The sequence below is a fragment of the Colletotrichum destructivum genome, chromosome 6, assembly GCF_034447905.1.
Source record: "Colletotrichum destructivum chromosome 6, complete sequence".
In the NCBI taxonomy this organism is placed as follows: Eukaryota; Fungi; Ascomycota; class Sordariomycetes; order Glomerellales; family Glomerellaceae; genus Colletotrichum; species Colletotrichum destructivum.
In genome coordinates this window covers 1281423-1293585 of record NC_085901.1, presented here as the reverse complement: position 1 = coordinate 1293585, position 12163 = coordinate 1281423, and the positions used below count along the sequence as shown (strand labels likewise).

The window sequence follows — 12163 nt, the reverse complement described above, 5'->3', positions numbered from 1 at the left end:
TGGCCAACGGGCAAGCGCCGATCATGAACCGGTCAGGCGGTGAGGTGCATGAATGGTGGGCCGCGGTGTGGCGGACCGCCAATGCCGTTGTTTAGGGCCGCTCGCTGGAGTGTTGGAGTGGTTCACATACAGCAGTAGCCTCAGCAGGATGGTGATTAGGTGCATTAACAGAGGCTTGGTGATGGGCCCCCCAACCCCGCAGTAATTTACGAATATTCCTACCTACCTACCTACCTTACCTACCTACCTGCTGCTACCTTAGATAGTACCCGGTATCTATACACAGTACATGGTGCCCGTATTACGGGGCGAATACCAATAATCGTCATCCCTCTCGCTCTCTCTTCCTCCTCGTTAATCTCCATCTCCATCTCCATCTTCCCCATCCAAATCTCAACCCGCCCACTCACAACCACTACCATCACCACATTTCAGTCGCGACTTCCAATTCTCGACGACGCTCACACGCATAACGCACACAGAGAGACAAAGGGAGATCCGACCCGCGATCGGGATATCATGCCTCAAACAAAACCAAAAGACCCCAACGCGTTTCCCACCCGGCAATTGGCCGTCCTTGGTACTGCGACCCTGCCTCTTCCTCTTCTTCACCCTCTTCCTCTTCACCCTCCTCCCCCTACTTCCTCTTCTCATCCCAGTTTCTGCTGCGAAGACGCATAAACACGCATCGTCAACACAAATCAACACATATCCACTCGCGCCTCCAATAAGACAAGCGGGAGCAGAAACAGGAAAAGAAGCAGGAACAGAAGCAGAAGAACAAGCAGAAGCCGAAACTAACGCGTCTCGCAGCAATATGTCGCTTTTCCGAGCCCATTGCCTTCAACTCCATCCTGGCCTACACCTACACCATGGTCCTGGATCTCGGAATGGGTGAGGCAGACGCCGCCTTCTACGCCGGCCTGCTCATCTCCGCCTACGCTGTTGCCGAGGCCATCACCTCTATGGCCTGGGGCGCCCTGTCCGATCGTATCGGCCGCAAGCCCGTCGTGCTGTTTGGCCTCGTCGGCGTCGCCATCTCGAGTCTGATTTTCGGCCTGGCAAAGACATACTGGGTCGCTCTGCTCGCCCGGTTCGTCGGTGGCGCCCTCAACGGCAACGTCTCCGTCATGCAGACCATGGTCGCCGAGATGGTTAAGAACCCAGACCACGAACGTGAGTTTTTTTTCTTCTTCTCCTTTTTCCTCTCCTCTAGTCTTCGACTCTGCCCGCTGTGGCGATGAATGCAATAATTCACGCCTGCGCCTGTGTGGGGATCGCAAATCGACGGATTGCTAATCGTACGGTTTTTGTTGGGGTTTGTAGCCAAGGCTTACGCCGTCCAGCCCTTCGTCTGGACCTTGGGCGGCATCCTTGGCTCTGCCATGGGTGGCTTCCTAGCCCAACCCGCCGTCCAGTATCCTTCGCTCTTCTCCCAGGACGGTATCTTCGGTCGCTACCCGTATCTACTTCCTAATCTCGTATCCGTCGTTGCCATTTCCCTGGCCGTCATCCAGGGCATCTTCTTCCTGGAAGAAACGAAAGAGGACTTTGGGGACGACGACCAGCACTACCACGGCCGCAACAGCGTCGCTGTGGATGACGATGACGTCACCGACGAGAACACACCGCTGCGCCGCGCGCCCATCCGCGCCTTCAACCCTCGCCGTTCGATATCCACGAGCCACTCGAGGCCGCGCTTCGCCGAGTCCAGCCTGCCTCTGCCCTTCGAGCACGATTTCGACTTGAGGAGATCGTCTTTCGGAACCGTCCACTCCATCAAGGTCGTGCCCGAGGATCTGCGACAGCACCTGTTGAACTCGCGCGCCCAAGCAACGGGCCAGAAGAAGACAAAGACCTTCAACAAGACAGTCGTCATGCTCATCATCGCCCTCATCATCTTCTCTTACCATCAGATGGCCGCCGGTACCCTCTTGCCGACCTATCTCCAGGCCAAGCCCCGACAGCCCCGGGGGCATCTCGATCTCGAAGGCGGCTTGGGCAACGAGGTTCACGACGTCGGTGTTTACCTGGCCATCAACGGGCTCCTGGGTCTCGTCATTCAGGGTCTGATCTTCCCCATCTTCGTCGAGCGCGTCGGTGTCTGGGGTTCCTTCATCTCCATGATTGTCGTCTACCCGACGGCCTACCTCTTCGTACCCTTCCTCTCCGCCCTGCCCGAAGCCCTGACCGAGGCCGGCATCTGGTTCTCTCTCATCCTGCAGAGCTTCTACGGAATTATCGTCGGCCCCGTCACCCTGATCCTGATCAAGAACGCGACACCGACGTCGCAAGCGCTCGGAAAAGTCAACGGCCTGGCCATGTCCGGCGCTTGTCTTGCGAGAACCGTCTCCCCGCCATTGGTGGGTGTCATCTACAGTTTCCTCGGCTCCGGCGCCGCCTGGTTTAGCTGCGCTTTGTTTGCCTGTGTGGGCATTGCCCAGGTCTTCTGGGTGCCCAAGAAGCACATTGACGTCGACCACGTCGAGATCGGCAACGCCATCTCTAGACGTTTCTCCGTCACTTCCCAGAGGCGCGAGAGCCATCAGAGCATCGAAGCGTTCCGGGGCCGACACGCCAATGGCGATGTCTAGGTGTTTGCATAGCATTGCGATGCCGTAGTCTGTTGAGCACACTATTGCTTCTTGCTTTTCCTTGGCCCCCCCCCTGACCCTCGAATTTTCTCCATACTGTTTCACATCATCTGCATTGGCATTTTTTGTGCGAAGCTACGCGTTGACTCTTTAATGAACGTTGGTCATGTTCCAAACATGGGGATTTTTTAGGTGTTTTATCTACGCTATGAATTTGACGATCTTCTTCAATGTGGGATGCGGGCGTTCTATCTATATACACGACTTTTTGAAGATTTACGGACGACCTGTCGCAGAAGTAAGCTACTTCAACGCATACGAATTGACTTTTAAGATCCAACAGATTCCTCACAATGGCTGAAATCAGTGACAATGGTGAAGGGTGTAGGTCTGCTCTCGGATGACTAGCTGGCTGCATCGCACACGACGTACCAAGTTCCTGAAAGGTTGTTTAGACGCCCCCCTTTTTCCAACCGTCATTCTACCCAACCTCGGTCAATCGTCAAAAAGCGAAATGAAGCCAGGCCAAGTCAGTAAATCAACGCACTAGCCGAGAGGACACAGCGGCGGCCTAGAGCTAGCCTGTCCAGGTTAGTAAAGGACAACGGCATGAACCTAGACTCGTACAGAATAGCGGCTGGCGACGTCAAGTGTGCGGGAGGTTGGTCTCACTTCGAAAGACTCCAGAACCCGCTCGTTCCTCGTGTAAGTGCGCGTGGCGGACGGAGGGACTGCACGATACTTTCGAATCACATCCAAACAGCGCATCTTCTTCGCAGGGCACGTGTGCAAACAACAAGCTACAAAGGTTCAAGAGGTAATAAAAGCTAAGTGATCATTTCAACGTAGCGTCGTTTGACATTCCAGGCATTAAACCGTTCCTCGTCACGAGACTTGTTTATGGCGTCTTCTTCAACGGCCCTCCCAGCGGCGCCTGCGAGACCTCGTGCGAGGACCACCCGGCGGCTAGTCAGCTCCTTCGGCACATGCGGCCGTGGTAGTCGACGTTCCACGCTTCGCTGCCGACGGCCGCAACGTTGTACAGCAGGCCGGCAGGATCGTACTTGTTCTTCACGCGCAGCAGCCTCGGGTAGTTGGCCCCGAAGAAGGTCTCCTGCCAGTCCTTCTGCTGGAAGTCGGCCTCGTTGATGTACGCGCCGGCGCCCGGGGTCGCGGCCTCGATGACGGGCTGCACGACCTCGGTCATGCGGTCCTGCTCGGCTAGCATGTCGGCGAAGGGCGCATCAAAGCTCCAGGGCAGTGTCAGGGAGACCTGGACGATGGAGTCGCGCCACTGCGGCAGCACAGCGTTGGCGCCGTCGCGGCCGAAGCGCGAGACGTCGAGGCCGACGCCGATGTAAGTGACGCCGAGCTCGACAAGGCGCCGCGCCGTCGGGCCGAAGGACGGGAGGACGGCGCGCGGCAGGAGGCGGCCGCCGAAGAGCTGCGTGCCGACCTGGATGTTGCCCGAGGGCAAGGGGCCCCAGTAATGGTTGTAGTGGCCACGGTATGTGTCGAAGGAGGTGTAGGTCGGCTCGAGCGTGACGTTGAGCTGAGCGAGGGAGCCGACGAGGGGCGCGAGGATGCGCTCGACGTCGGCGCGGGTCTTGTTGTAGGCCGTCAGAGCCGGGGACTGCAGGAATCCCGGGCCGAAGAAGTAGATGATCATGATGCCGGCGTCGACGATGTCCGGGAGGGCGGCGTGGAAGGCGTCGATGACGTGGTAGAGGGTCTCGTTGTTGTCCCCCTCGGGGATGGTGACGGCGAAGGTTGCGCCGCTGACGGGGGCGTCCGGGTGCGCCTTGGTGGTGATGGAGGTGACGACGCCGTAGTTGCCGCCGCCACCGCCGCTCAGGGCCCAGTAGAGGTCCTCGTTCTGCGTCCGTGAGGCCGTGACGAGGTCCCCGGTCGGCGTGACGACCTCGAAGGAGAGGGTGTTGTCGGCGGCCAGACCGTAGATGGTGCTCAGCGCGGAGTGACCGCCTCCCTTTGGGTTATTGTGAGCAAGAAGGGGGGTGGGGGGACTTTCAGAAGAGAGGAGGAAAGGAGAGGAAGAAGAGAAAGACTCACCTGAACATAACCCCCAGCAATACCAACGGTGGGACATTCGCCCGTGACGACGGCCAACCCGGCGGCGTTGGCGGCGGCGATGGCCTCGAACCCCTGGACGCCGGCGCCGGCGCGGAGGGCCTTGCCGACGTAGTAGCTGCCGTCGTCCCAGTCGATGATCTCGGCGCCTTTGAGGTGGTGCATCCAGACGGCGAGGGCGCCGGCGCCGGTCGAGCGGCCGTTGTAGTCGTGACCCGTGTTGCGGACGACGAGGCGGACATTGTGCTGGTCGGCGAAGCGCAGCGCGGCCTGGACGTCGGCGGGCCCGGAGGCGTCGACGGCGTAGCTCACATAGTTGCCTAGCGCGCAGGGGACGTCGCGGGGCGTGAAGGGGTCGCAGCTGGCATTGGCGAACAGGGGGGCCATGACGGAGGAGGAGGACTCCATACTGTCGAGTCATGTCAGCCCCGGCGCTTCTTGTGAGGCAGACCGCATACACACACACACACACACACACACACACACGGGAGGTGGCAGAGTTGTGTGTGACTAGAGAGGTCGTTGGGTCTGGGAACTTACTGGACCTCCGAGTAGAGCCAGGCATCCTGCAGACGGGCGCACTCGGTCGCGTTGTAGCCGTCTCCGTGACACGCGCTCCCCAATGGCACCGTGGCCACCAGACGACCGTCGACAGTCTCGTTGAGCTGCGCCCACGCATCCGCGGAGGGCCAGCCCGGGTCGCCGGGGAGATACTTGCACGAGGGCGAAGGGAGGGAGGCGGCGGAAGCGCTTCCGACGGCGCCGGCCAGGGCCAAGGGGGCGAGGAACGGGGAGCGGCGCATTCTCCTTCGGTTTCTTGGCGAGATGGACGGTGCTTCAAGCTTCTTTCTCTTTTTTTTTTGCAGACCGAAACCTTCTTGTCCCTTTTCCGTTTGCAAAACGATCTGGAGAGGGATCAACAGCAGGGGAAGGGGAGGGGAGGGGGGGGGGGGAGGGTGAAGAAAGAGAAGTAAGAGAAAAACTCTCACGCCGAAGACGAGAACGAGAAGAAAGGGGAGAGGGGGCCAAAAAACCAATCTCTCGAGGAAGCGGGCTTGTTCTGGTAGTTGTATGCGGCGATGCCCAAAGTGGACTCCTCCATTCCAAATTGCATCCGCTCGGCTTCGTGATGGGGGGGGCCCTGGTGCTGATTCAAATGCTTGTACAAGTTGTGGCGGTGGGAAGCACGGCAACAAACTAAAGGGAGGGTTGAAGAGGATGGATGATGGAAGCCAAACGTTCCTCCGGCCTCATGACAAGGCGCTTCTGCGCGCTTTTGCACAGTTCGGGACATGATCGCCGCCCCCCCGTCGTTCGTTCCGGGGCGTAGGTAAGACTGGCATCCCCGCAAGTCATCCGTCGTGCAGTTGCCGGATATCTCTTTGGTCAGCTTACACGTAAAAAAACAATTAGCGCAGTGTAGTGTGTGCCTGTCGTGCCTTACATATATGCTGGGGAGAGGCAAGCTGTTGCTGGTGACGATGAGGGGGGATATGGAGTTCGCTGCGCTGTATGGATGGACGAGAACGAACGTTCTCACCCGTTCGCATGAAAGAAAAAGACGGTAAACAAAACAAATGCGAAATCCCGCCTTGGCCAATTTGCTTACGGATACACACACCCAACAGCCCAACGTCGTTCTGCAGTGCCGCCTTTTCATCTCGATGGTGGAACCGCCCGCGCGCCCGGGGAGGGGAGGGAGGTTGGCCATGCAGGGATTCCGGGGTCCGGGGTCCCGGGGACCCACATTCCGGGGGCCAGCTCCGGCCTCCCGATTTGCCTCGCCGAGCTCGCCGCCATTCGGCCAATGCGAGTGCTTGACTCGTGAACCCTGGGTACGGGCCCCGTCCGGCCGCGAACCTTATATCCAGAGGTCCCGGGGGGGTTGAAGGGTCTTACAGGTGGGAATTCCCCCAGCGACCATCTCCAACGCCCTTGCTTTTCATTTCACTTATGCTTGTCAGCTTGCGACGCCGGGAAGTGGTTTTTCTTTTCTTTCCCTGATGAGCTTTCCCCCCTGGTGTGTAATGTGCGCCTTGCGGACATGGAGTCAAACAGAGTTGCGCCACGGCAAAGGCCGATTTGTGTCGATTTGATCGATGGATCGATCTGGGTGCAATGCATCATGTTTCGCGCGCCCTTGCTCGCTCATGGATGCAATAATGTGACCTACCCAGGGGATGTAGGCGCGCTATTGCCTGGCGCGAAAGACATCGTGACCTTTTGGGGACATCCCATTTCATTCAGGTTTCCAAAATGATGAGGGTTTGACGCAACAAGCTCGAGAGCCCGTATCTATCGCTCGCTCGCTCGCTGCTCATCCCCAGAGACTCGAGATGACGTCTCAGCCCCTCGTGGGCGTGTCAGTGTTTTCGAAGAGCGCTGAGACAGGGGCGCGCCGAACGTTCCCCCAGACAAAGGCCGACCTCCTCTTCGAGAAGCCGCCGGCTTCGAAGCCTAAAGCCCTTTCCACCAATCGTCACCAATCGCCACAACGTCAAGACCTGTCCAGCAGACGTGTGTGTGTAGCGGTCCGCCGTCCACGAGCACAAGCTCCGGCCGGCGCGGACTAGCCTCTACGCATGCGGCAGACCTCGACAAAGTGCCGTCCCGCGACATGCCAAACCGTTCGCCTGGGTCCTTTGATCCCTCGACGCGCGCCAAGGCAGGCCAAACGCGATCCACTAAGATAGGGAGAGGACTTTTTCAGTTGGTGACCTGGGTGTGGTGGGGGGGGTGTGTTCGTCAAACCGAGATTCTTCAGCAAGCCACTCGCGCAATTTCGACGCCTCGCAAATGCGCTGCCGTCGAGGGCGGGCAATGCTGCATGGGTCTGTCTGTCTGTCTGTCTGTCTGCCGTACCCATCCACTGTTCGGAGACGGCATTTTGAGACGTGGGGGGGGGGAAGCAGGTGCTGTGCCGGCCGGGCAATGGCATATTGGTATCATGGTATAACTAACTGGGTGTGGCTCTCCCTGGCTCCATCTTCCCAGGCCGACGACGATTCGCATCCCTTCTCTCCGCCCCCCCCCCCCCATTCATGAATGTCTTGTCCAGCACTCCATCAACCCGTTGACTTTGCAACGAAGCACCCTCATCCTCTCACATCATGACAGGCTGGACGCACAACACGCCAGACGACACGCCGACCGACGGGCCGCGCATCGCCGCCATCTGCACGGCCTTCACTGCCGCCGCCTTTGTCCTCGTCTGCCTGAGATTGTATGTCCGGACGATGCTGGTCAAAGCTGTTGGCTGGGGTATGTTGATCGACGCCCATTGAACCCCCCCCCCATCCCTTTCTCTGAGAAACTTTCCTGTTGTTCCGTCACACGGCAACGCTGACGAGGATATTCTCCCAGACGATTGGATCATCATTGTTTCTTGGGTAGGTTTCGACATTGACTGATATCAGTCGGTTTTTATTTTTGCTGAGACTGACCTCCTTTTCTCTGATCAGCTCGGAGCGTGCGGCTATACGGTATGCACCGTGCTACGTAAGAGACTTCTCTCTTTTGTCCCCCCTTCAACGATCCGTTTATATTTCGCCTGTGACTAACCCGGACGCAGAGACGAAATGGGGCCTCGGAATCACCAGGCTAGAGGACATGCCGGATGAGGACGTCCTGAACTTTGGCAAGGTGAGGAAGCGTCCCGCGACGTTTTCCCTCATCCCGCTAACGAGTTTTCTGAAAGCTGCAATATATGGGAGGTCCATTGTAAGTCTGTTTCCATACATGACAGAGAGGCTCTGACTGGTCTGTCTGCAAGCGAGATGTAATCTAACAGCGTCCTTCTAGTTACGTCGTTGGCATCTGGGGGTTCAAGATGAGCCTGCTCTGTTCCTACCTACGCTTCTTCCCCGTCGGCGGCTACAAGATCGGCACCATCATAGTCGCGGTGGCGTGCACAATGGCACATATTGCCTTCATTTTCGTTTTCCTCTTCCTATGTACACCCGTGAGTAGGCATCCATCCACCTTCGGGAAGTGTCGGGAAAATGTATCGACTGACCCCGGCACCTAGGTCGAGAAGCAATACGACCCCTCGGTCCCCGCGGACGTGGGACACTGCGTCGACGCCATAGCCTTCTACATGACCTTTTCGTCCTTGACCATCGTCTTTGACGTCCTCATGTAAGCAAGCCTCTAACTTCCAGCAATCAAGACAGGCAGCTGACCACGGCCCTCGAACCACCCGAAAACAGCATGTTCCTTCCGTTCCCCGTCATCCTACGATCCCAGATACAGAACCGGAAGAAGGTGGTGCTCCTCGCCCTCTTCGTGCTCGGCGGCTTCGTCACCGTCATCCAGGCGATCCGCATCCAGACGATCCAGAACCTCGTCAACTACCTCGACTCGGCCAAGACGATCCAGTGGTCCGTCATCGAGACGTGCATCGGCATCATCATCGCCTGCGTGCCGCCGCTGGCGCCTATGGTCAAGTACTTCGCCGACAGGAGCCGCTGCCGCTCCGGTGGCGGCCGCAGCCGCGGCTCGGGCCCGCCCACCAACAGCTCGCGCTACGTGCTGCAGACCTGGGGCACCAAGCGGAGCGGCATGCAGCCGCTAGGCACGGGCGTCGACAGGGAGGCGTCCGTGGTGGGCAGCCTGCAGACGAAGGCGGAGGATAGCACCGAGAACATACTGGAGTCGAGCGGCGCCGCCAAGGCCACGACGGCGCCGGGTGCCCCGGTGACGTGGTCGGACAAGGATAGGAGGCAGGACGTCTGATGGATTGTGGGAGGGGGAGGAGGCGGTGGGGAAACTTGGAGGTGTGAAAGTCGCTTTTGCTCTATGATACCAATTTCATTCTTCGGAGGCCGGAAGGAAGCAAGCGTTGTGTTTTTCGTTATTTTGTTGTCAGGCATCGTTGGCGGGGTCTCACAGATCATGCCGCTCAGGGATGGGTAGAACCCATTTAAATGTGTAATATCCCATGGCGTACACAACTAAAACACACTTGTAGCATCTCGTATGAATACCGACTCATGGCCCAGAGAATGACTAATGGGCTTGTCAGAAATCATGACAATAGTCTAGGTCACTTTGAGCCTATACACCTGGTGCGTGGACTCGCGTGTAGCCCATTTGACGTCAAGACCGACTACGCCCTCGTCGACATTCCTGGTCTAACAAGCAGCTAATCCAGAAGCGATTGCGTGGGACATGCCTCCAACATGTCGCGATACTCATTGACCAAGTCATCCCACTGCCGGCTGTCCTTGCAGCACTCCCTGAAGCCAGCACCGCTGCCGGCGCTCCTGACGACGATGATGTTCCCCTCGCCGTCCCTCCCGCCGTGGGTGAAGTCTCCGTACGCTATGGCCCGGAGCGAAGGCGGGCCCCCGGGTCCGAACGCCCACTCGGCGAGGCGACGGAACCTCGGCCGTAGGTGATGGGCGCCGGTCCCTTGCGAGACACTTACCGCAGGCCGCGACGGCTGCTCCTCCGACGTGTCAGGGACGTCATCTTTGTCGTCGTCGTCGTCTTCGTCGTCGTCTTCGTCGCCGCTGCTCGGGCAGCCGGAGCCGTAATGACTGGCAGAGCGGGCGAGCCATACGTATTGGGAATCGGCCAGGGAAGAGCCGGGCCTGTAGGCAAGGAAACGCGACTGACGGATGTGGACGAGTTTCAGGGAAGGCTCAGACTTGAAGGGCCATAAGAAGGATTTCTTTCTCACGGGCGGGATTAGAAAAAGGAACCTCAGCATTACGGCAGTTTCGAGGATGCAGACTTGGGGGGGGGGGTTCGTCCGGTGACGGACTGGATGGTGTTTCTTACTAGTCTGGCCGGCTCGCACGTCGTGCCGATGCTCTCCAAGGCCAAACCGGCGAGGGGGTTCAGCGCTGCTGGGTCCCTTCTCATCTCGCGGGCCGACGACCTCGTCATCCCCATTTCGTGCCCGTCCCGCCAGGGCCAGAAGAAGAACGATCTGGGAATATGCGGGTGCGACTTGGCACCGACGCGCTGGTTCGACGCCCTTCGGCGATGCTCCACGAGGCTCTTCAACGTGTCCCTGTGGCCGGAAAGGGAGCCCCAGAGGAGCCTCCACACGCCGTCCTCGTGCTCCGGGACCGGCGGGCAGAGGCACATGAACAGCCTCTCGAGCCCCCGGAAGCTGCCCAGGAAGCCGGCCAGGGCGTGGTGGCCCTCGTCGGCGTGGCTCGCCCTCATCTCGAGGGCGTCGATCTCCAGGCTCCTGAGGCGGATCCTCGTCCCCAGCAGCACCACCTCGTCGAGGAACTCTCCCCACCCGTTGCACTTCCGGAGGGTCATGGATCGCAACACGCCGACGTCCACGACGCGTGCCGTTGCCGCCGATACGGGGACGAAGGAGAGGGTCAGCTCTTGAAGGGCCGGCAGGGCGGATAGACAGGACCCGCGGGAGGGGTTCGGCCCCAGGATGGTTGCCAAGTAGCTCGCCCTCTCCCACTGGAAGACAATATCCTGCTCCTCCTCCTCCTCCTCCTCCTCCTCCTCTTCGGAGTTGTTCTCTTCCTCCGGAAGAGTGCCATTGAGTTTTTGAACTCGTCGACCGGCCACAGTCTCCAGTGGCAGTTCGTCGAGCAGCTCGATGCGTGCAAAGTCTAGCTCGAGGCTTTGCAACCGTGGTGCGTTTGACCGGATGGCACTAGAAAGCGTGGGGATGTGGGCAACGTTGGGGGCCTTCCAGCAGAGGCTCGTGAGTTGGTTGAACGACGAGAGGTCGACGACGGAGCCGGGCAGGTCGACTTCGCATGTGTAGTCTGTCACCAGCGTGAGGGAACGAATCGCCGATTGTTTGCGAGAGACAATGCCATGGGTCCCGAGGATCTCGGCGGGTACGCATGTCCCGATGTCCCAACTGGCATCATGGTCAGCGAGTGAGGTGTGGCTCCCTCCCCCACCCCCGCGGATGCGAGGGGGGGGGGGGTAATGGTTAGAGGCTTGCCTGAAGCTGAGCAGCTGATCGTCCTCGAGCCGTCTTACCAGCGCCTCCACCTCCCGAGCAAGACGCAGAAACCGCGGGAACTCCTCGTCCGGCCTCTCGAGCGCGTACTCCTCCTCGTCGTCGGGGACGTGCGGATCGCCGTTGTCCAAGTAATGCGGACACCGCTCACAAGTGACCTTGCTGATTTCTAAGTGGAATCGGAGGTGTTTCGCGGCGCGGAGCGCCCTCTGCGGGCAGTCGGCGCCCCGGATGAGAGAGAGCCGGGCCTCGGTCTCTGGCCGGATCCTCACGGACTCCCAGATGGAGAGTTCGACGCGGTCGTGGATCGCCTTGGACACCAGCGACAGCGACTTGACATCTTTCCCGGGCAGCTGGTCAGGGTTTAGTCACTGGCCGAGTTTCGCGGGGGGTGGGGGTTTGTTCAGCCTTGCCTGCTTGATCACAATACTGATGATTTCTATTGGGAGTCTAGTCAACATTGTGACGGGGCATAGTTTTTGGTAAACACAAAGCGTTGGGGTTAGGCAAACCAGCGTGCAGCCGGGTC

General features: G+C 59.1%; 4 protein-coding genes across 4 annotated transcripts; 2 read left to right on the top strand and 2 right to left on the bottom strand.

Moving 5' to 3' along the window:
• Nucleotides 1–519: 519 nt before the first annotated feature.
• Nucleotides 520–2594, top strand: CDEST_09579 (Putative major facilitator superfamily, MFS transporter superfamily; the record flags this gene model as incomplete). Its single annotated transcript, XM_062925738.1, has 3 exons — nucleotides 520–580; nucleotides 814–1176; nucleotides 1327–2594. 3 exons carry the CDS (start codon nucleotides 520–522, stop codon nucleotides 2592–2594), a joined length of 1692 nt encoding a protein of 563 aa, XP_062781789.1.
• A 779-nt stretch (nucleotides 2595–3373) lies between these two features.
• CDEST_09578 (Putative berberine/berberine, FAD-binding domain, PCMH-type, FAD-binding, type PCMH, subdomain 2) lies at nucleotides 3374–5696 on the bottom strand. Its single transcript, XM_062925737.1, has 3 exons — nucleotides 5223–5696; nucleotides 4665–5091; nucleotides 3374–4581 (listed from the first exon to the last, which is right to left on the bottom strand). Exons 1-3 carry the CDS (start codon nucleotides 5483–5485, stop codon nucleotides 3565–3567), a joined length of 1707 nt encoding a protein of 568 aa, XP_062781788.1. The 5' UTR covers nucleotides 5486–5696; the 3' UTR covers nucleotides 3374–3564.
• Nucleotides 5697–7792: 2096 nt separating this feature from the next.
• On the top strand, nucleotides 7793–9416 carry CDEST_09577 (uncharacterized protein; the record flags this gene model as incomplete). The annotated part of the gene is made up of 7 exons (XM_062925736.1): nucleotides 7793–7943; nucleotides 8046–8071; nucleotides 8144–8180; nucleotides 8254–8395; nucleotides 8484–8643; nucleotides 8710–8819; nucleotides 8891–9416. The coding sequence occupies 7 exons, from the start codon at nucleotides 7793–7795 to the stop codon at nucleotides 9414–9416; spliced, it is 1152 nt and encodes a 383-aa protein (XP_062781787.1).
• A 409-nt stretch (nucleotides 9417–9825) lies between these two features.
• CDEST_09576 (Putative F-box domain-containing protein) lies at nucleotides 9826–12095 on the bottom strand (the record flags this gene model as incomplete). Its single annotated transcript, XM_062925735.1, has 4 exons — nucleotides 9826–10332; nucleotides 10467–11529; nucleotides 11617–11987; nucleotides 12048–12095. 4 exons carry the CDS (start codon nucleotides 12093–12095, stop codon nucleotides 9826–9828), a joined length of 1989 nt encoding a protein of 662 aa, XP_062781786.1.
• Between the last annotated feature and the right edge of the window lie 68 nt (nucleotides 12096–12163).

Excerpts from the sequence above, each read along its gene's own strand:
- CDEST_09578 (XM_062925737.1), bottom strand. The coding sequence starts at position 5,485 with ATGCGCCGCTCCCCGTTCCTCGCCCCCTTGGCCCTGGCCGGCGCCGTC. Across the intron at positions 5,092-5,222 it reads TGGCTCTACTCGGAGGTCCA|TATGGAGTCCTCCTCCTCCG; the intron begins GTAAGTTCCCAG and ends ATGACTCGACAG. Across the intron at positions 4,582-4,664 it reads TTGCTGGGGGTTATGTTCAG|GGAGGCGGTCACTCCGCGCT; the intron begins GTGAGTCTTTCT and ends AATAACCCAAAG.